General features: G+C 42.0%; 1 protein-coding gene across 1 annotated transcript; it reads left to right on the forward strand.

Annotated features, from left to right (window-relative positions):
• Nucleotides 1-1,287: 1,287 nt before the first annotated feature.
• LOC105359379 (inactive tyrosine-protein kinase 7) lies at nucleotides 1,288-20,021 on the forward strand. The gene is made up of 11 exons (XM_011495979.1): nucleotides 1,288-1,583; nucleotides 2,375-2,677; nucleotides 10,441-10,564; nucleotides 12,917-13,350; nucleotides 14,383-14,679; nucleotides 15,027-15,391; nucleotides 16,764-16,965; nucleotides 17,241-17,513; nucleotides 17,937-18,128; nucleotides 18,289-18,893; nucleotides 19,523-20,021. The coding sequence occupies exons 1-11, from the start codon at nucleotides 1,535-1,537 to the stop codon at nucleotides 19,991-19,993; spliced, it is 3,315 nt and encodes a 1,104-aa protein (XP_011494281.1). The 5' UTR covers nucleotides 1,288-1,534; the 3' UTR covers nucleotides 19,994-20,021.
• Nucleotides 20,022-24,068: the final 4,047 nt, after the last annotated feature.

Genomic DNA, 24,068 nt, shown 5'->3' on the forward strand with positions numbered 1-24,068 from the left:
AACAAAATTATTATTTCGAGTAAAAATATTAAATTTTAGCATAAATTTGAAATGTTGGAATATTGAATGTCATGAAAATATAGTGACGGAGGAGCTAAATGCTGTTGCACATATGCATTTAGATTTAAATTCGATTCGGTTCATTCTTGCCTTCTTGCCAAAGTTCACGTTGCCTAGTCAATGAAACTTTAATGCGACGATAAATGTCATTTAACACAACGGAAATATAGAATAGATGAAAGTTGCACAACAACAGCGATATAGTAGAAAAATAGAAAAGAAGTTTTTAAAATTTTAAATTCAAAATGTCGCATCTAATGCCTCTAATAAAATGTAAAGTACGTGGGATGGAAGCTGACAAAATTTGGTGAAAAATACGATGAGATGGTATTCGGAGATCGATGATATTAGGCATGGATTTATATAATTATATTATAAATAAGCCAACAATTGAATTGCAGTGACCGATGAAAAACTATGCTTAACTGGTTCTTAATGAGAAAAATAGCCTCACTTTGCAAACGTTAAAAATAATTTTTATAAATCCACGAGAGTATATATTGTCGGTTACGTTTTATTAATATCGGAGCAGCGCAATAACGTGCGCGACTCTGATCCTGAAATATCGCAGGTAAAATTTAATATTTCATAGCTCCTTAAAAAAATAATCTTCCAGGTTCCACAGAGCGCGATAATGTTATGCCGCTACCGTATTCCACAGAGGTGTGACGTGATTAAGATTTGGAGGATGCTAAAAATATTCCGAATAGCTGTTGTCCGTCTCCCTCTCACTCTCAACACAAGCACAGAGGCGTTCGAGCCAGCACCTACACAGCATACCTGCGCTTCTGAATTTTTATCTGTCAGGGACGCGTTCCCCTTCGTGCCGTTCCTTTTTCTCTCTTTCCGGGTATATATCAATTCCGAACGGCGGAGGTGCTCGCGTCGGCGAGCCGTCGACTTCCAGGTCGACTTTCTCGTCACGTTTAATCGGGACGCGGTTCGATCTGTCGGCGAGGCTCCGCAGTCAGCTCCAGTCGAGGGTATATTACTCCGACCGAGCGTTTCTCTTTATACCGACGGATGGTAAGTCGTGGTGGGGGGCGTGGAGCCGACGGAGGCTCCATTAAATCCAGTGGTATACTTTGTCGAGTGCGCCGGCGCCGTTGCGTTCTCTCTCTCTCTCTCTCTCTTTCTCTCTCTCTCTCTCTCTCTCTTTCTCTCTTTCTATGCGTATGTGTGGCTCCCTGGCCGAGCGGCGCCTGGTTATATACGAGGAAGCGAAGGAACGCGACATAGCAGTCGTGAGGCTCGCGTCGCTCCTCGTTGCTCTTCGTTGTTTCTCGTCGCCATAGTCCTCCCTCCACAAGACGCGCGTCTTATCATCACGTCGTCCGCGCTCACCGGCTTTTATTGTCGTTACTTTGCACCGGAGTTGCTGAGCCCGTGAATGGACGCCGGGACGCAGCTGTAGGGACGACCGGGCTCGCGACGCCAACTAGGATAACGAGCACATCAGAGTCGACTGGCCATCATGCCGAGGATGCATCTCCACTTGATACTCGGCCTCTTCGTCTTCCTCGGTAAGTACGAACTTGCTTCCGTCGCGGCCGCCGAGTCTGCGATACGACCAGCGGCGACGGGTTAGAGGGGAAGGAAGAAGCGCTGCATTCAGGACGCGTTCGACTCCCCCTTCCCCTCCGCCCCCGCCACACATACGCAAACACACGCGCACACTTCGGCCACTCCACCCCCTCGCCCTCTCACTCGTCGAGCGCTCGCTGTATCGCGAGGAGATAGAGTTTCCTCTTCGACTTTGCTTTGTCTCTTTCTTTACCTTAGGAGAAGACCTTCGGATTGGCAAGGCTTCATGCGATTATGAATACCGACTATTAATTACAGTGGTCGCGCTAACGGCCAAAAATATTTTTTCAGACGGAAATTTAGAGTCGGACGAAAAGGCGCGTGGGTCCAGTGGAAGCGCACCGTCTTGGCCAAGGGTTTGTGTAATGTAATGACGAGCGGAGGAGGGCCACGGAAGGGAGGAGAAAGAAGGAGAGAGAAAAAAGCGAGGAAAGGAGAAAGTGACTGCGCGCACTGTACTCGAGAGGGGATCCATCGTCGTCTTTTCTGCCCTTGGGGGCTTTTAATAAGAACCCATGGCACGGGTGCGCGCGAGTAGAGTAGCCAGTCCCTCCCTCTCTCCCTCCCTCCGTCCCACCCTCTATCCACCCTCTCATCCCATCCTCCCTCCCCCTCGCCCATTGTTCATTATTGGGGCTCGCACCGGCTTTTAATCGATAGCGCGGGTAGGCGCGCGCGCCAGTCGTTCCGGTTTTCAACGGCTAATGGAATAAGCTTTTCTCCTGATTAGGTTGCAGGTCGCAGGAGCAGCTCGGGGACTTATACTTCACGGTGAGCCCGGAGGATCATGCGGTAGTGGAAGGACTGCCGGTGCGACTGCGGTGCCGAGCCGAGCCGAGCGGTGCCGTCATCTATACTTGGAAAATCGATGGCCAGCCCTTGGCCCCGAGCCCCAGGAGGCACGTCAAAGACGGGGACCTCCACATCACTAGGCTCAGCAGGATCCTCGACAGCGGGAGCTTTGTGTGCGTGGCCACGCACGAGCGCACGGGCGCGAGTATCGAGAGCTCGCCCGCCAAGATCGACGTGCAATGTGAGTCTTCCCCATTCTCTTCCCCCGGCTCCATTACGATTTATCTCGTATTTTACTGCTCTTTCTCTCTCTCTCTCTCTCTCTCTCTCTCTCTCTCTCATCACACCACACCACCAGGGCCCCGCGAGATCCCATCTGCTTGATGAAAATAATCATCGGGACGCGAGAGTAAATGCCATGAAAATTACTGCCTGTCAGACACGCCAAGACCCTTTTGATATCTCGATGTCGCTTTTTCATTGTCGAACGTCGGTAGGTCTGGGTAATCCTAAATTCCACCTGACTAATAAAATTGCTTCGCCATTATCGAGCGTCCGAAATATTCCCGCACCAATCCTAACAAATCCTATCGAGCCCAGCTCATTAATTAAGTAGACCAATTAATTATTCCGCGGGTTTCCGCTGCACTCGTTAGCCTCCCATCATTATGTTCTTAGGATCTTTGCCTCGTAATTATCAGAGGCCGGGGTCGCGTAATTGCAACGGTCTCGATGCTACGCGACGTCTCGCACGGGAAATCCTTCGGAATACTTTTTGACGACGGGTTAGCGTAGGGTTTGCGGGATGGGGTAAAAGCAAGGCAGCAGCGGACACAGGACGGAAGGGGCGAAGGGTTACGTTGATGAAAGTCGTCTAGCTACGGATGCTCGCATTTTTTTCCCTCCCTTCGCGTTGCAATTGTTGCGATTGCGTCGGAGAGCCCCGACTCCCCCTTCTATCCACCGCTAACCATGCAAATGCACGCGCCTTATGCAGAGGAAGAAAAGAGGGGAAAAAGAAAAAAAAAATAAGAAAAAAAAACCTTTAAAAACTCCCAGCAGCCAGGTCGAATGGGAATAACGAGTTTCTTGCTTTTTTGCTTGCATAATTCTCGCTCGGCTCATTTTGCTTGCGTTGCGTTGCGTGCATGGGGCGATCTGGGAAATGTTCGTAAATTTTGCGATTCCCATTTACAACGATGCCGCGGTGCTCTCCTCGTTACTGCTTACGAATGGAATAATATCGCGTAAATATTGTGATTATAGAGGCTTTAATGGTATTCCGCCTACCCCCGATTTTTCGTTTCGGCTACATCCAATGCCAATTGTTGCAATGGAAATTATGGGCGTCCGGATGGCTTTCCCGAGGCACTCGTTCGCAAAACGAATGATGGCGTAACGATACAATAGATAATGCACGGATTGTTCACTCGACCTAAGACTACTTCTTCTCCCAATGGAGCGGCTACATTTTCTTTAAAAATTTGCCCTTTGAAAGCTAAAAGATAATAAGAAGTGCCCGATGGCCTTGTAGAGTCACGCTTATTTACTCGCCTCTTTACAGTTACAAAGCGATATTATGCACAACGATTAAATAAATTTTCGACTACGACGATTAAACGGCAAACGAATAATTGTCACGATCGAGCAATATTATGAAAATTTCGAAATACCGTGATCGTTTATAGAATGAGATATTAGTTATTACCATGTAGAATAGACTTCTTTCATAAAATGCTAATGCCATTGTGATATAATTTTCACATAGGTTCGATGGCAATTCCTCTTTTATATCATTTGTTATCGTTAATAATCGTAAAGTATAATCTCGAAGTTTCGGGCATTTGTTTAAAGTTAACCGTCACGTTTACAGTAATATATTGATTCGATAAACTTTATCTAAACGTTTGTGCTGCTCTTAGTACAATCATTCGCGATTCTTAAAGAAACAATTATAATTATTAATTTGCCTTATTAATATTTATGGATTAGCGTTAATTAGCGTTAAAGCGACATTGTTAGGCAATTTCCTTTTTAAAGCTTATTTTAACCGTCACTTTAATTAACAAATTAACAATACTCAATCAACCGGTTATCTGGTCCTAATGAACACCCATACACTCATACAATATGCACAAAACAATATCCCGTTGGAAATGTTTACTAGGCATTGCGTAATTACGACAAGCAATTTTAACAAGCGTCGGAAAAATTCATAAAATCTATGATTCTATTACTTCGATTATCTCAACCTATTGCGCTTGTCGTGCAATCTTCATATAAATCGTAATATCTTCATAATCCCTATAGTAATGATGTTATACTAATATGTAATTTAAAATTAGTCCTCTTAGAAGCCCTTAGCGGACTATATATTACGCCCAACACAAAGGAATTAAAATATTTTGTTATAAATAGGCAGTTTAACCCCTTCGCAATTCCTTATAAATTACCCGGCCTTTATTACCTCTTGTATGTGGTATGGTAGCATGGATCTTAAATTATACATGAATGTTCATAAAAAGCGTGAGTATAAAAATAAAAAAAAAAAAAAACAAACATCTTCGGTGAAAAACAATGAGGAGAATTTAATTTTTCTGGATATACTATGACCTCGGACTCCCTTCGACTCGTTAATTTGAATTTTAAAATGAATTTTATTCTTAAAAATCTTCAGTATACGTATAAATTAATTAAATTCCCATCCTACATCCCTCTACGTTTGCTCATTTTTTTTTTTTCATTAGAATATTTATATTGTAGAAAAAAAAAATTAATAAATAAATAAAACAGCAAGTTGAAAAAGTGAAAATTTTGATTTAACAAATTTTTATTAATGAATTTATGGAAACGTTATAAATAATACACATAGTTTAAGGAATTAAATAAATTCAAATGAATAATGAACTTGTAATGACAAAAGAGTCACTTAAAAACTCTAGACTCAAGTAAACAATTATGTTTATTACATAGATTTAACATTATATCTGATAGATGCATATATCAATTAAATGTTTATTGATACACACACGCACACGCGCGCGCGCGCGCGCACACACACACACAGAGAGAGAGAGAGAGAGAGAGAGAGAGAGAGTATATATATATATATATATATATATATATATATATATACGGAATGAAAAAAAAAGTAAAATTATAGATTAAATCCATCTTAATTGAGTGATGGTTTGAAAAATTTGATGAAAAATTTTTGTCACGTGGTTGAAATAATTGCCTATTGAAAATTCAATGTCATAAGCAGTGAGATTCTTAAACGAATACCCCTTTTTAACAAAACGATTTTTTTTTAATGCTCGAAATAGATGTGGATCGGTTGCGTGCGAACGGGTATTCAAAAGAGGGGATAAGACTTATTAGGGGTATATCATATAATACAAACTACATATCACTGCATTGCTCTGATACGAATCGAGTAGCAAAGTATCCAAACTCACTTCACAAATTGGGGATAACGCTGGAATAAACTCTAATGAGTGTATTCAGTCTGTTGTGTATATGTATTAGAAATGTATTAGAGATCCTATACCTAATCGGATCAGTAACCAGAAAGTTTGGGGAACTTTTTATCTACGATTAGTGAAACAAATCGATCGGGCTATTGAGTAAAGCCGTGTATATCTTCTTAAAAATAAATGCAAGTGTATTTAAGTTAATTGATACTCTTCAGAATTATACCGAAGCAATCGTTTATTCCTACACAACGCGCATATATGCATTATTATTCATTGGCTCTTTACTGTAATTTATGTGCTAAAATCCCTTTTACATTTCCATTTTATTTTTATTTATGATATTTATAAATAATTGACTCTTAAGTACGCATATCGACCGTTTATTCAACAAATATAGTTATGTAGGAATTAAAGTGAAAAATTTGTCGTTTAAAATGCAATGTCGTAAATGCGATTATGATTATCCACGCAACTGCTATTTCATTATCAGACTGGGTAATCATAGATCTTTAATTTTTTCTTATTAATCATTATCATTCGATCATTGTGCTATTTCTAGTAAAGCAAGTGATATTTTTAGTAAAACAAGTAGTCTTCATGGTTGTAAGTGTGAAGCCTTTAAATTACAACGCAGAAAACTTAAATATTCGCATAACTTTCGAATGTATTTTAGAAAGTAAAGTGAAAATTTTGTCATTTTCATGACTATATTGTGAAACATGTATACAATGCTTAAGTCAAGATACAAGTTTGTCTCGCTATTGGATCGTTTACGCCTATGGTTTCTCGTTTACGTCTGGCTACATGTTATGAGTTTTGTATAAAAATAGTCACCGCTCGTGTCAACGTTTGTGTTTGCTTATCCCACCGGGCTTTCAACAACTGTCTGTTGATAAACGAGCGTAATTTTTTTAAAATAAAGCGGAGATTTATTTTAAAAACCATTTATGACGCTAAGAACACCAATAAGCTCGAAATTTTACGGTACGCTTGGATTTATATTCCATAAATAGCCCGAGCTTCGCTAATTAAGCTTATTATAGAAACTTTAAGGCATGGCATAGCGCACGGCTAGCCAATTGAAAAGGAAAGTTGACAGAAGGACCATAGTGTATGGGACGTGGGGAGATATATATATATATATATATATATATATATATATATATATATATAGATAGATAGATAGATAGATAGATATATAGATAGATAGAGAGAGAGAGAGAGAGAGAGAGAGAGAGAGAGAGAGAGACAGAGAGAGTTGAGAAAAACAAAAGGCAAAACACGAAAACCGAAGTACATCCCATTGAACGTGAATGTGAGCTGCTGCTCCGAGGGGACGAATATTTTGTTTTTTTTCCTCTTACATTTATACGCGAGACACGCAGAGCTGAACCATTGTCGAGTGGGCAAGGAGGGCTGGAGGAAGAAAAGCACCGAGGGTGTGTGTGAGAGAGAGAGAGAGAGAGAGAGAGAGAGAGAGAAAGAGATATCGAATGAGAGTGAGATTGTGGCGGGAAGGGGGGAGGGGGGATGAGTAAGAGTGTGAGAGCGAAATTCGGCATTAGCAGCAGAGGGGGAGGGGTTCACTTGTGGTAAGTGAAGGGAAGACGCGAGATGGAGTGGCGCGTGTTCCCCCTTTTCGCGCAGACTTGCTTTTCGCGATCGCGATCGTTGCGCCGTGACATCCCCTTTAAAAAAATGTGAAAGCTGTGTCGCAGAGGCCTCAGGGTGTGCTACGGCCCCTGGACCAGGACGCAATTACTCGATTAACGACCAGGCGCTGCTGCGTCAGCATTGCAACGCTACGACTTTCCTTATCCACCCTTCTGACGGGGTTTACGTATGTTGCTCCCATAGAATCATAAAAGTTTATGGTGCGTTTGCATCGACCGCTCTTTCCTTTTTGCCTCTCTCTCTCTCTCTCTCTCTCTCTCTCTCTCTCTCTCTCTCTCTCTCTCCCTCTCCAAGAACCGGTGTACACGCGCGGAAATACTCTGAGAGAGATAGTGTGAGAGGGAGTGAACCTTTCATTACCATGGCAACGCTCGTCTCCGATACGAGACCGTCGTAGTACTCGTAGTGCTCGTGACTCGAGCCGAGCGTCTTCGGACGGACGATTACTCGGCGAGTCGGTGACGCGTCGCCGCGTCGAATATGACTTCTCCTCGCAAAGAACGAGGAGCGATTGATTCATTCACCCTAGGCTCAGAAAGCGCGTGAGAAATGGTCGTGGCTGGGAAAGGACGGAGGATTGAGGTATGAATAATGAGGACAATAACGGTGAGGAGAGGTAAGTGGGTCGGGCCACCGCCTTTGATCTCTCGAGGTTTACGGAACGCCCGAAGCTTTTCAGGGATCGCGGCCGCGCGATTCTCCAAGCTTCTTGACTGCCTCCTATCTCGCCTCCTTCCATCTCACCGCATCTCGACGACACTTTATAATCGCGCCCTACCCGACGACAATGAAAACAAATATGCCGCGGAAATGCCTCGATCCGCGGCCGGAAGGAGAGGCTGCTTGCTGACAAAGAGCAGCGGAGCCTTTCCCATGCCTCCTCTCATCCTCGGTTGCCTCGACCACGGCCTCTTTTTGCTAAAACCTCCATTATCCTATATGCTATTCAGCTTTGTCTTTAATGCATCCTCTCGTCTGTCTTTCGCACTCCTAAACACGTCGTTATAAATGCCACGTTGAACTGAAACAATAATGCCCCCGAGGATGCGGATAAAGTAAAACTTGGCGCTCTTCCACTTAGTTGATCAAATACTAATGAAGAGTGACTTCTTGGTCTCGCAGCACTCGGGCTTTACATATTTCACAGCTCGGATTATGGATTAAATGGGCGCAAACGATGTCGCGCTGGGCATTATCGGCTAATCTATTAACCAAGCGATTGCGCCACTCCATGCAAGTCGTATGCATAATGTCTTCAAATGTCACCAAATGTCTGTTCACGTCCAGTCTCGGCATTACAATTAGCCAAAGAAATTGCATGGTTATTGGGTGGAGCAGATGATCGATCGCACAATGAGCTGATTGATCAACGCTTATGTTAGGGTCCCTGCTACACCCCCCCCCACCTACCCACCCACCCGCCCAACCGCCCAACCGCCCGCCCGCTCCTCACCAAAGCTCATCGTTCACCATCAATAATCACGTTTCCAAAGGTAAGCGAGCGAGTGCCGAGTCCTTTGTGAAATTAAATGCCGGGATACGTCGGTGGTAAATCAGGGGGCCGCCATCTCTCCATTAAGAAAGGATCGGCGAGTGACTTTCGTTCGTGAACGTAGCGCCAGGGAATGGTTAAAGCTTCGAAGAAGGCGCATCGCGCCATTGTGCTGCGATCGATCGGTGCATATCTCATTACACGGGGCTTTCGTAACTTCAATAAATTGGCGTGTCCCCATCGACGTTGATTTCGATGCTAACGAGCGAACCACCGCTCGAGATAAGATTTGTAATCCGGGGATTTAATTGCGAGGGCCGAAGGTAAGGGGGAAGATTTCGATCTAGCATTGCCCTTCTTCGTTATTCAGTTGCGCCCCGTGCGTGCGACTCGTCGATTATTTGCTTTATCAAAAGGAAGACGATGCTTATCGATGAGCTGGTTGCGTCATTCGCCATTCTTGTGTCCCCGTAGGCGCGTTGATACTCGCTCGGGTGCCCGTAGCGTGCAGTTTAAACTTCATATTGTGCCGCATTAACTCGATGCTCGAAAAAGTATTCCCTTAACATTTTCATTTTTATTCCTTTTTATCAGCTTTTGTATTATCGAGTACGATGGTAAATAAAGCGGTGGGCAAAGCTGGGGACAATAATAACGTTTTATCCTTATTCTCCATTGGAAATCGTATCGCATTTATTCGTTATTGACATAGATTGTCTGATTGTCCATGGAAAATGGTTATTCGTTTTTTTTTCTTATTTAAGCTCCTCTATCCTTGCGTCCTCCTCCCATCTGGCCCTCGTCACCACAAACCTCTCTACCTCGTCTTTATTTCTTTTCCTTCTTTCTTATCATTTTTCTTGAAAATGAACAGGAAACGGTATCGTGAAATTTCCCAATCCAAATCGAAGACACCTCGGATGATTTAATTTTCTCGCAACAAACAAGAGGAAGAGGACGTATGACGAGGCCGCTATTTCTTAGCGGTTCCTCGGCCTTTCCGAATGGGAATATGAAATCTTTGTAAACGGCCAAATAATATAGCAGCTCTCTCTCTCTCTCTCTCTCTCTCTCTCTCTCTCTCTCTCTATCTATCTATCTATCTATCTATCTATCTATCTATCTATCTATCTATCTCTATCTCTATCTATCTCTATCTATCTCTTGAAGCCAAAGTGACTGCAATTTAAATGTAAATTATACGCTTTATTACGAGATATAAGAATGCCGGAGAGGAAAAGAGAGACGGGAGCAAGTGGTTGGAACGGCGAGGTGGATGGAGGGATAATCAATGGAGCGTGTATGGAGGAAAGGTCCGTGTGGCCGATGGTTCTTTAAGAAAACGATTCTGATCGATTACAGGGATCAGCGAGGCGAGCGTTCAACTACAGCTGCCGAAACTGGCACCGCTCATCCGCGCCGGAGGCAAGGTCGAGCTGCGCTGTCATGTTGATGGCTCCGGTGATCTCAAGTACGAGTGGTTCAGGTAAGGGCATCTATTATTGGCTTGGAGTGAGAAAATTGCCCGTCTCGCAGTGATTTTATCGCTGTTGTGTAATAAGTCGGTGGCAATAGTGGATAACGCGTTGGGTTTCGTCGGTTTTCGAGGGTCGTCTGCCTTGTAGGTTGGCGCTTCTCCTATTCCAATGTTATGGAATTGTTGATGCGACCGTTTCATTCTCCCTTTTACTTCTGAATCGTGCGTTTCTTTAGTGTTTTCTGTTCTGTTTTTTTTTTTTTTTTTTTTTTTTTTTTTTTTTTTTTACAAACGAATTACCCGAATGCACGAAGATAAGGCGTTTTTATTGTTTAATTAAACGTACCTTTTCCCTGAGAATTTCTCCATGAGATCAATAAGAATGGCGCAGCGGATGAAGCAAGCTTCTTTAAAAACAAAATTTGTTAACGAGTGAGTGCGTTCGATATTTATATCAAATTACGGTTAGCTATTTTTCGAAAAATTCTCTCTATACGCATAATACAGTTCGTAGTACTAGCAATAGCAAAAGAAAATGCGGTCCTTACAATAAATACAATAAATACATAAAAAAACAAGAAAAAAGAAAAAAAAAAGCTTTTACGTACTCCGTTCGTGGATATCTCGTGAACATTAAGAAACTACAATTAATGTTTGTTATGGTAATATCGGAGATTTATTTATTATCCGCAATAATTAAATATACGTCTTTGCTTGCTAGCATTGCTCGATTGACGATAACACCGTCTGATAAAATAATGAGGACCAATGGTGTTTGTTTAAATTTTAAACCCTTTAATTCATCGTTGCCGCGAAATTAATCGTGTCCTCATAATTTTTGCAATTCCATGGATCGAGTATAATAAAAAATATCATTAACAATAATACATCTTCCTAATACTAGACTTTGTTAAAAATTGCTAATAAGTTTTTTAAATTTTTTTTTTTTTTTTTTTTTTCAGTAATAGTAGGAATTTGGTCGAAAGGATAAGTTTAAATTCAAATTTTCATCATATTATATCATCATGTTGTTTAATTAAATCCGCACAATATTAAATTGCGTATTAAATTTAACGAGGAACCATGTTGACAGCATTCTTTTAATCGTTTTACCGTTAATTACAGTATATTACAGAATACTTATATGAACGTTTTTGCGTTGAGAAATGCAGGAACGTTCAATTAATAAATACAAGCGATGACGATGAAAAACAAATCTAGGCTTCCGGTTTCGCGAGTGTAAAGAATGAAAGGATACTTTCATTCGGTGCTTATATAGAAAGTTCTATTTAATATTATTATGGGACGCGAGTGATTAATCGTTTTGTTTTATTTTCTTATACTTTGAACGTAGTGCTGTAGTTGTTGCACCAAAGAAAAGAAATCATCTTAAACAATCGCAATAATCGTAAGATTAATGGGTCTCATATTATATTGATGAATTTTTGTCTAAATACAAAATGTATCGTTTACGGCATTATAAATCCATACGACAGTTATAAAATGTCTTCGATCGATATAAAATTTTATCGAATTTAGAAATTGATAGGTTAATAGACAACAATTTATATCATAGTACATTAGATCGCTATTTATCATACAGTGCACATTATATATTATATTAATCGTGATTATTAATATTATTATTAATATTTATCGAGATAGTACGATATAGTCGTCGTACATGTGTTGACGGTGATTTTATTTGCATGTTAAATGCGGAAGCGATTCACAATGACATGGATTTCTACTTCTAACCGTAACTTTAATGTTTTCAGTCCTACTTCATTGTTTGATAAAAGAAAAAAAAATTATAATCCTATACAGTTTGGCCATCCAAGTTTGTTTCTCCCCCTTAACATAACAAGATATTGTCTTTAACGATTAAATAATCATAGCACTTTATAACAAAAACATGCTCACTTTAAAAACATGATCGTATAGCCAATCGAAAAGTTAGACGTATATTTCTTGCATGTGATCGCGCTACTTTAATAACATTAATAAAACAAAACGAAATATAATAAATATTTGTGATGAATAAAAAATATTATGAATACAGTGCGACGACTCGGTTATCCTAGAGTTACGATATTTTGGACGAGCAATAGCCATATATCGAACTCGAATTTATGATATCTTAGTCATAATTTTTACCGGCGATTTTCTTGCCAAGCGAACAACGAGCCCGGCGAGCCTTTTTTCTAATCTTTACTCCGCAATAGTTTTCTCACACAAAAATTTGTTTCCCCCTCAAAAGCCACACTTTTGAAAAATTAAGCCGCTATTAAGCCCCTTCTCCGCTTGTCGCGCGATTCCCAAAACCAGAAGTGATTCATAACTGAGCGTCACGTCCATTAGGAACACGAAGAGCGTGGCGGCGAGCAATCGAGTGGAGATGAGACGGAATCTCCTGGTAATCGAGGAGTCGAGTCCGAAGGACAATGGGATCTACAGATGCCTGGCGCGTAACAGCGCCGGGGCCTCCTCGATGGCACGCAGCCTCGCCCTGATCGTACCGAGCAACGAAACCGCGACGATAAAGCTCGTGCCCCAAAGCGTGATTGTGCGCCGGGGTGAGTCCGCTAGCTTCAGTTGCGTTTACGACAGCGCGGACAGCCTGCGCTGGTACTTCGAGGATATGGGCCCCATCGAGTCCGACGACGAGCGCACCGTCTTCGGGAACGGGACCCTCGTTATTCGCAGAGCCGACGAGCGGAGCAAAGGCTTCTACTCCTGCCACGGCGAGAGGTCCGGCAGTGTCCAGGTGTACGCCGCTGAGCTCGAGATCGCCTGTGAGTGTAACGACCCTTTATTATCTCTAACCAATTAGCTGTCCCCTGCCCTGGGAAGCTTACTTTAGCGGCTTTTAATTAGAATCGTCGATCGGTAAATAGACCGGTGACACGGCGTATTTGTAATTTTCATTAACGCCGTGTGCCCGTCGCTCGAATCCTTAAACTACTTGTTGAACGAGAATTTAATAAACAAGGCTTCGTGGAACGTCGAAGTCGAGTAACTAAGTGTCTTAGCTACGGATAGCATCGATGATGACGTTGTAGGCTAATAATTTTATTAGTTGCTCATAACAAGTGCACCAGAGCATTCGCGCGCTCTCATAAAGCTCGTGGAGTTGGGTTTTGAGTGCCGTGAGTACACGATGATCCCACGCTATTATTCCTCCGCTAAACGCTTTCCACGTACAAACAAACAAACCGCGAAACCAACATACTCGCGCGCGGTTTGCTTTCAATTAATCCCGCCTTTCCCCTATCCCCCCCCCCCCCCGACCTCCTTCCAAGAACCTCTCGCAAAATGGTTCACGCGAATTAGCGCGCTGTGTATAATCGTCAAAGCTTTGGCGCAACAAAAGCGCGGAACTTTAGTGGCGTGTAAAGAAGGAAAATTACGAGAACGTTGATACGCGGAAAATTATTTTGCATTTAGGATGAGGGAAGTGCCGGGTGGGCGTGATGAGGAAGTCTAGAAGCGACGGTGGCAGTGGTAGTCAAACGTCGGAAGATGGTGGTAAAGGGTTTCGCGGTAGAGTAAGGTCGGTGGACGGGGTTGGGGGAGGGTGAAGGGGGAAGAGGTAAGCGAGGGAAGGAGGAATGGCTTTTCCAAAAGCGTCGATGACGCGCTAATTTTTACGCAATGATAATATAGTCGGGCATTTCGTGCTAAATGTCCCCCGCACAATATCATTATCGCCTTGTGCGTTGCCCAGCGGGTGCTTAAACGCGATCGGTATCGAGCGTGGCCCGGCCCCTCGCTGTCCCGGCCCAAAGCCGCCCATTGTCAAGACGCCGCGCTTAATTTGCTTGCAGACCTGAAGAATCTCTCGGTGGCGTCGTTCGAGCCGCCGCTGGCCAATGGGATGGCGGTCGTAGGCGAGAACCAGGAGCTCCAGATAAGCTGCCTTGCCCCGGGCGGTCTCCCGAGCCCGAAGCTCTTCTGGCGAGACCCCCAGGGCCGCATCGTCAGCGACTCCGGCCCGGTGCGCGTCCAGGACGACACCCTCATTGTGGCGAAGGCACGGCGGGATGTCGACCACGGCAACTACACCTGCGTCGCCGAGAACATGCTCGGCTCCACGGAGATGAGCGTGCAGATCATCGTTTCCTGTGAGTGCCAGATCTGGTAGACAGACACCCTCCTCTTTCTCCCCCTCCCCCCACCTCTACCCACCTCACCACATTACGCGGACCCCGCCGTCATTCGCACGCTCTCACCCTCCCACGGCCAATAGAGCCGAAAACCGCAGCGGCCAATCGGATATTGGCGGCAAATGCACCAGCCGTCCGAGGCGGCAGAGTCGCCCCGTAATTACGAGCGTCCCGCCGCTTCCCCGTAAAAGCTCCTGCGACGTTATAAAGTAGCGAGGCCCGGCCGACACAGCATTCAGCTGCATAATCCCATCGTCCCGGCTATTACTTGGGCGCGGCCGAGTAATTTTGGGCTGCTCTTGCAGGGCCGGCGGAGATGCGCGGGCCCCCCGAACCCGTAACCGCTATGGAGGACGAGTCTGCGAGCTTGAGCTGCGGCTTCCGGGGAATGGGGCCGCCGGTAACGCATAGCCGCTGGCTCAAGGACGGCGAGCCGCTGAAGGAGGCGGCGGGGGGACCGCTGCGATACCGCGTCATCGAGCACATTGGCAACTCGAGCCTCCTCTTCAGAAACGTCCAGCTGGGCGACAGGGGCAGCTACGCGTGCGAGGTCACCACCGAGGGCTTCCCACCCCTCAGGTCGCCGCCCGCCGCGCTGTCCGTCAGGGAGAAGCTCAAGTTCTCGCCCCCACCCGTCAACAGGCGCCTCGAGTTCAACTCCACCGCCAAGGTCGGTTAATCTCTCCCGCCACCCACTAAACCGTCTCTACCACCCCTGCCAAATCCGCCCGCTTTTCTTCCGCGGCCTGCTCTTGTTTCACGCACAATAGCCCAGGCCTCTCCACACGGGCCGCTCGCCGCTCGTAAACGCAATAGCGGAGGCGAGGTTGAATGGTCGTCCGGTCGGTCTGTCACGACTAGCTAGCTGCCGCTTCGTCGAGCCGCCAAATCGATTCGCAGAACAATCGACAAAAGCTGCTCTTCCTACCACTCTTGCTTATGTTGTTGCTGCTGCTGCTGCTGCTGCTGTTGTTGTTGTTGTTGTTGCTGTTGCTGTTGTTGTTGTTGCCGCGGCTGCTGCTGCTGCTGCTGCTGCTACTGCTGTTCGTCCACGGTAATGGGGAATTACTCGTTCGACGACACCCGCTTCCCACCAGATTCATTATTGACTCGGCACTTGGGATTCGAGCATTTGCTCGGCAGCTTTGCTTAAACATTTCCATTCGCTTTGAAGATCCGAAGAAAGCCTGGACACTATATATATATAAAGGCTTCCCTATCCTTGTGTTTTTGTTTTGTTTCTTTCTTTCTTTCATTTTTCTCTTTCTTTTTTTCCAAAATAAAGAATGAAACTCGTTTTGACGAGCACTCCATCCTGGATAATACTGGATGAAACGATTGATTAGTATCGTAAAGCGGGTAACGTTATTGGGTTATGAAATGTTTATAGTCACAACCTGAAAATCACGGGCTCCTTTCCCGTCCATGAGCGTTACGAGCTGAGGTCTGGATTAATTTTTTCTCCCTTATAAATCAGCTCAAACGCCAACCCCTATGTAAATCCTTAAAATCTTCATTTAAAAAGCACGACTGATTGCCCACGAAACGTATTTCAATTTTTATGATTTTCGTTTCGATGAAAGAAGAAAATTTTGCTCAAAAATAAAAAATGTCTACATATATATATATATATATATATATATATATATATATATATATATATGTATATTTATAATTATTAAAACCATATCAAATATAATTGCACACTCTTACAACTTTCCCCCTTAATGATACACTCGAGAAATTATACTTTTTATATTCTGCATATATATATATATATGTATATATGTTGTTTTGTTTACGAGAAAGAGCTATTGAGAGTAGAGAGACACAGACAGACAGACAGAGAGAGAGAGAGAGAGAGACAGAGAGACAGAGAGAGAGAGAGAGAGAGAGAGAGAGAAAGCTAAGTGGTGAATAAAGATGGCCAGCCGCAATCTGATCTCGTAACATTCGGGAAGGTCTTCTTTGAAAATAATATGAATGCCGGTGTTGGTTTTAAACTAGTCGAAATAATTGGCCATAATTTGAATGGTGCGTAGGTATCCTGCAAGGCTCAGGGTTCGACTCCGCCAACTTTCAAATGGTACAAGAATGGCGCCAAACACTTTCCCAAGCACGTGCAGGAGTTGAATGGCACGCTGCACTTCAGCGGCGTCCTCGAGGAGGATAAGGGCAATTACACATGCGTTGCCGTCAATAGCCAGGGTCAAATCAACCATACGATAAAGATCGACGTTGTCAGTGAGTTCGTTTGTGTGGAAAAAGCCAGTCCCGCACCTTCCACATCCTTAATTTCGCTCGAATGTATCTCCCGCGCATATATATATATATATATATATATATATATATGTATATACGTATACCGAGGCAAACATCGATTGTTTGTTTCTTGCTTTTTCTTTATATCTTCTTCCTCCTTTTCTCATCTATTTATCTTCTATCTTTTTCATCTTTTTTTTTTTTTTTTTTTTTTTTTTTTTTTTTTTTTTTGTTCTTCTTCATCTTGGCTGTTGCAGTTGCCCCCAAATTCACCGTTAAGCCGGAAAACGTCTCGGCGATCGAGGGCCTCGCTGTCCTATTGCACTGCGCGGCGGAAGGCGATCCGAAGCCAGCCATCAAATGGGACAAGGATTCACAAATGAACAACCTGAATGGGGATCGATTTCTTGTTATGGCTAATGGCAGCCTCTATATCAAGGAGGTATACCTGAGTGATGAGGGTAAATACGGCTGCACCGCGGGAAATAGCGGCGGTTTGAAACGGGAGGAAGTCCATCTCAGCGTTAAGGGTACTGACACGTTTTCTCAATAATACCAACATCGTCCAGCGGGACTCTAATACGCCGCATCTTTGTCGGGCTTTTTATGGACTCTTTCGCATCCTATTCTTTCGGCATTAATACTCACTCTGCATTATATCTTACGAACACGATTAAGCCATTTTGCCGAGACTCGCTGGCAATTTCTATTCTTCGAGCGTAACGCACTCTCGGTTTAATCTCATCCATTCCCATCTCATTTTTGCCCTACGTTAAATTCATCCCACATTTTATAAAAATCCCACAGTGTATTAATGGCCTATTAATATTTATTATTGCTTATAGCACAGTAGCAGGCCATTATACTTTAATTGCGATTGTTGCTTTTAACTGCTGCTTCTTTGATACGCCGATCATCTTCACTTAATATTTGAACATGAAATTGAATTGTAGCCGTTGATGGGTATCGCTCGGATCTGGATTTCGATGCAGCCGACGATGGATCTATGATGACCAAGACGGTCATAATTACCCTAGGTGCGGCTGCAGCCTACATGGTCCTCGTCGTCGGATTGATGCTATATTGTCGTTATCGTCGACGAAGGAGAAAGCAAAGATACCTTCAGGAGCAAACCGATGGCCAAGGTAACGCCTTATTCGATGAAAAAGGTCACGGCCATTTAAAACAATGCCCTATAACATCCATATTAATCGGCTGCGATTGTTAGAATATATTATTCCCTAATAATAGTGTAATCAAAATGTGAAGTGTATTATTATGTGATTGTAAATATTTTTCATTCAGAAAAGTGCGATAATCCGGAGGTCCAGGAAGAGCAATGCGAGCTTCGGGAAACGACGGTGAAGGCGAACAGTGCCAATTCGGCGGCCAAGCAGAAGAAGAAGGAGAACCGGGAGTCGCACAAAAGCGACGGCACCGACACGGCGCACAGTGTTAACAGTAATCAATCGAAAAAATCCAAATGCAGCTACGACAAGCTTACGGTGAGTCGGGCGCTTCTTCACGACCTCAAACCCCTCGGTCGGGGCGAATTTGGCGAGATTTTCTCGTGCAAGTATCGGCCGAACAGCGACGAGGACGGTACGACGGCGAAGGAAAGCCTCGCGATGGTGAAAACCCTGAGCAACACAAAGGACGAGAACGTGCTACAGGACATAAAGCGCCATCTAGACTTACTGCACAAGTTGAATCACGAGAATATTGCGAAGCTGATTGGTCTGTGCCGCGAGGGGGAGCCCGACTACATGATAATCGAGTACACCGATTGGGGAGATTTAAAGCAGTTCCTGCTGGCTTCGCGGGCTAAGGACAATTCGAGTGGCTCGGATACTGGGAAGCCACGCGCCCCTCAACTGGCCGTCGCTCAGATTCTCTCTCTTGCTAATCAGGTTTGCAAAAAATACGACATTATATTTTATCGTAGGGAGAGGGCCCTGCGAACAAGAAAGCGTAAACCATAAGCATTAATAAAGTAGTGGAAGGGTTGGGTGGTTGTGATGGGGTAGGTAGCAAATACATAACGAGGAATAATGATGGAGAGCAACGGATAATTAAATAGAAATTAATTAGTGCAGTGCAGAGTGGTGTGACGAAGGGGACGGGAGGATGAGAGGGAAGCTCAATGTATCATTCATTATATTGTCAATATCTATCGTTTTTTTTTTTTTTGTTTTTTTTTTTTTAATATACTGACATATTAATAGGAGACTGGATCGCGATCGAATTTTCAGTACATAGAATAATTTATAATTTGCAACGATATTTTGTAGATTGGTCGAAAATTTAATATTAATCAATATCAATGATCACACGCGTATCGTATAGATTTAGATCCATAGAACAAGGCGCATAAGAATTATGCGCGCTACCCTAATAGATGAATTTATTTATAATTTGTTCATACACGTAACATCCAAACTTAATATAATTATCTGGGATTTAAATTAAACAATACAACAACAAACAAACCAAAAACAGAAAAAAAAACCAAAATAAATAAATTAACAATTTCTTGTAGGCTGCTCTGGGACTGAAACATATATCGGATCACCGGCTTGTCCATAAAGACGTTGCAGCGCGCAATTGTTTCATCTCCAGCAGCTTGACCGTGAAAATATCGTTGGCGTGCATGACGAAGGAGCCGCACCAGCAAGAATACACGAAGCACAGAAACCAAGTGATCCCGTTGCGCTGGATGCCCAAGGAAGCCGTATTCGAGGATGAGTACTCGACCAAGAGCGACGTTTACTCGTACTCCTGCCTAATGTGGGAAATATTCCACCAGGGTGAATTGCCCTTTAAAAAGCTCAATGACGACTCTGTCCTCGCCCAGTTAAAGAGCCAAGCTCTGACCTGGACGCCGCATAAGGCTGCGCCACCAGCGCTCCAGGAACTTCAGGTCCAATGCTGGTCGTACGATCCACGGGAGCGGCCCACGTTCGCTCAAATCGTCGCTAAGCTCCAGGAGATCCTCCAAGATTGCTCTTAGATCTGAAGGAACGCGTACCTGACTGTTGAGTTTGCTATGTCGAGTGCTTGCTACATTATCGAGGCGATATTTTTAATAATTGAGAAATGTAGTAGTAGTAGTAGTCGTCGGTCAGCATGGAATTAATTGCGAGATCGCCAGGAATGTACGATCGAATGGATGATGCACATTTGTTACAACGATGATTCGACGATAAGCTATATAATGATTATTTCCACTTGCTTTTCTTCATTCCAACTTCCAATATGTATATTCCGAATTCGTCATCTGAATTATTTCAATTTAATGATTAATTATAATTTAGACTCCAATCATTCTCATTAATACGACTGCTATTTGTTCATACACGCACTGTTATTATTATTCTTATTATTATTATTATTATTATTATTATCATCTTCATCATCATCATCATCATCATCATCATCATCATCATCATCATCATAGTCATAATCATCATTATTATTAATTATTATTAATTATTATTATTATTATTATTATTATTATTATTATTATTATTACAATCGCTATCATCATCATTATTATTATTATTGTTATTATCGTTATCATTATCATTATTGTCATTTAATATTATCAATATTATTAAAGTGAATTTTCTTATTAATTCTGTAATTAAGGCAATTATTTTTGTGTGCATTTTTATCGTTAATTTTTTCGTTCGTTCGTCTATGCTACTTGCAAGAGAAATGTACTTTGCTCCTTTGCATTTGTTATTATAATTTGCCTTATAATAATTACTCTGCTTACGGAAAGATTTAATATAATACCATTCGTTTGTTCATATTGCTAATTCAGTCCAATGTTTTTGCCCTTCGTTCCCTCGTTCACTAAATGAATATATAATCATTCGATTTCTTATAAACATTTAGAACGACCTCTGACGATTATTTTGTATATTCGTCCTTTGCATAATTAGCTGCTTTATTTTCTTATGTATTTGACATCGAACTTTTCCTATATATTAACGTCCGACCTAGCCTTATGATATCTATATCCTCCCGGATCGCATTGCATATACGCGTGTATTACAGGATTATGCTCGGCTTTCATGTTTCTACATATTTTTCGATTTACTTAGCGAACCTCGAGGTGACCAAGTCGTTTTTTCACTCAATTTACTTACACGACTGTTAAGTAATTCGATGCGCTTCTACAATATATTTATTTCAAATATAAATATTATATTTGTACTGTCGCTCAAAGTAAAAGGAACATTTTTAATCTATATTCTGAATTGTTTGATATTTTTTTTATTACAATATTGATCATCATAATTCTTTTGTACGAGTAATTGCTGTTCGCAATCTACTATAATCGTTAAAATTGTTAGAGATGCTAAAAATCCAAATCGATTTCTCTTTTTGATGTTGAAGATGAGGCGCAACTAAGGTAGCTATTTATTACTAATATCGATAGTGGCCGACTCTTGAAATTTATTTGTTCGGTTAAATTCTAATCGGATTATCAGTGACAGTTGTACAATTAGAACATCATTGACGATTGCATTGATTTTTCTATAGTCAGCTTTATAATTTTACTGTAGGGAAGACGTCTAGTAATAAATAAATATATAAGAGTCCTAATTAAGGAACCTATATTCACGCTATTTATCTTTCTCTTGGGTGTGAGTAAACTGTAAGATTGAATTATTTCATCATATGTATCACAATGGCTAATCAAGTCCCCTAAGAGAATCATCATTTTTAAACAAAGTCAATTCTTTAATATATATCTTAGTTGGTTATACTTTTAAGTAACTTTTTTGTTTTGTATTTTGTTTTGGACACATTGTTTGCGCTCGTCTAAAATTATTCGTTTAATATGATTGCCGATCATTGGAGTTGTTTGATCTCGGATAGAGTTCTTGAACGAACGAAAATAACACTATGAAAGTTTAGTATATAAAGCAAATACAATTTTATTCTTAATTATTATTCTCTATGATGACCAATAAAACAAATCAGAATATAATGTCCAGAAACATCTATTTATAATGGCCTAAAAATAATAAATTTGCGAAATTGATGAGTAGGCAGATAGATAGATAGATACGTAGTTAGATAGATAGATACATAGATCAATAGTTAGATTGTTAGATAGATAGATGAAGAGAGAGAGAGAGAGAGAGAGAGAGAGAGAGAGAGAGAGAGAGAGAGAGAGAGAGAGAGAGAGGGGGGGGGGGGGGATAGAGAGAAAGGCTCGCGATTCGCAATGTTTGCTCCTCGTAAATATGGCAAGGCTGTGCAGATGCTTTTGTTTGTCATGAATTGTGACACGTGTCCTTTGGCTACTTTCGCGAATTTCAACTCGATTACTTTGTCTGTAGCCTAGTGACGACTCTGCTGCAATTGTACGGTCTGCATCTTAAAGTTATTCCCATTTAGTATCGCGAGGAAAGAGTTTTAACAAACTCCAATCTTCCTCGATCAATCGTACATTTGACGAGTATCGACATAAAAATTTCTTTGATTCAATCTTACCTTGGAAAACCACTTTGCTGGTTCGCCGAATTTCGATTCAACAATGATCGCCTGACATTTTCTTTATTTTCTTCCTTTAACCTGCAAACTCCTCTTGGCCACGGATTAATTTTTATGATTAACGTCGAAAGTAGCTCTACATTAGCAACAGGAAATTCCTCTTCGCTGACATTATGTCATAAATTCTTCGACCCGCTTCACGGCGCTTCTTGTGAATGCAACGCACCTCTAAAGAAACGAGGTACGCTCATGCGCAAATATATTTCAAGCCTACTGAATCAATTTCTATTTTCTAAATGTCGGATTGCTCTTGGCTGTAGGGACAGTGCGTTTCCGATTAAATAAAAGCAGTAATCGCCTCCTGCTCAACACCAGGATAGTCTAAAGTAGCGACTAGAATGGTTACGACTTTTTTTTTCTCTTGTCAATTTGGAATCATTCGATCAGCCATCCCAGATATTAGATTTTGTCTCTGTGTTCTATCACGGGCGATAACGAACCGATTGATCAAGCCGTCTCATAACGATCTTATTCCAATAATACAGAATAATATAATCCGTGTCGACCGTCATAATACCAACTCGTCGTTATTATCTGAAATTACGCTCGGTAGGGACTAATTGTCGATGCATGTATGCTAATGTGCACTCTTGTCCGATATTTTTGCCCGTCAAAGATGGAGAACTTTTTGAATTATAAAAATACTGCAGAATTCAAGGGAGTTTGCCACGCAATACGCCCGGGTTATATTAACGTTATGTGTGCGGCAGAAAGTGTATTGATCTGTACAGTGTCACAGTATTCCATCGCGTCCATTAGCAATTTAAGCATTTCTTAGTCATTCAGTAAGCTTTACCAAGACTCCATGGCAGTGAGTATACGTGTTTTACATGTGATGTGCACAATATGCTTATGCGAATCTACAAAAAAAAAAAAAAAAAAAAAAAAAAAAAAAAAAAAGGTTTGGTTTGTCTTCGAAATAAAATTGATTCTTCACAAGGACAATAAGAAAATTCTTATGAGCCAAGTAACACGTGTGCCGAAACTTTTAAGCCAAATTATCAATCGGAATGATTCAATGAGCTTCCATGTGTTGTAATTGTAATCTAAGTACGTATTACATCAGAATATATGGACTGATCATTTATAATATTGTAAGACGAGACGCACACACAATCCATACATAATCGTGATTCTTGCGCTCACTGCCGTTCATCAAATTTTTGTCCACTTTTAATGTACTAAAAATCTCGAATGTATTCTCACACACACACAATCCGAATGCATGAATATGCGTGCAAACGTGGCGTGCCGGTTGAACGCTTGTATATTATGTATGTGTACGTGTACGTGCATACGATACACGATGATCTACATAACCAATGATCTATAAAAAATAATTTTTGTACCTTCAAGTCGGTAAATAATGGAGATTGTTAAGCGAGCAAGCGATTTTTATATGCGATGCAAGGTGTTGAATCCGCATTCGAGTGCGTTTTATAAGCAACGAATTTCGATAATACAAACAATTACTTAATTTTGCAATAATTATCACAAGATATTGCATCTATTTT

The sequence above is a fragment of the Ceratosolen solmsi genome, unplaced genomic scaffold, assembly GCF_000503995.2.
Source record: "Ceratosolen solmsi marchali unplaced genomic scaffold, CerSol_1.0 scaffold11, whole genome shotgun sequence".
NCBI lineage: Eukaryota > Metazoa > Arthropoda > Insecta > Hymenoptera > Agaonidae > Ceratosolen > Ceratosolen solmsi.

Coding starts and splice junctions, on each gene's coding strand:
- LOC105359379 (XM_011495979.1), top strand. CDS start 1,535: ATGCCGAGGATGCATCTCCACTTGATACTCGGCCTCTTCGTCTTCCTC. Junction 2,678..10,440: donor CGCCAAGATCGACGTGCAAT/GTGAGTCTTCCC, acceptor GATCGATTACAG/GGATCAGCGAGGCGAGCGTT. Junction 18,129..18,288: donor GGAGCAAACCGATGGCCAAG/GTAACGCCTTAT, acceptor TTTTTCATTCAG/AAAAGTGCGATAATCCGGAG.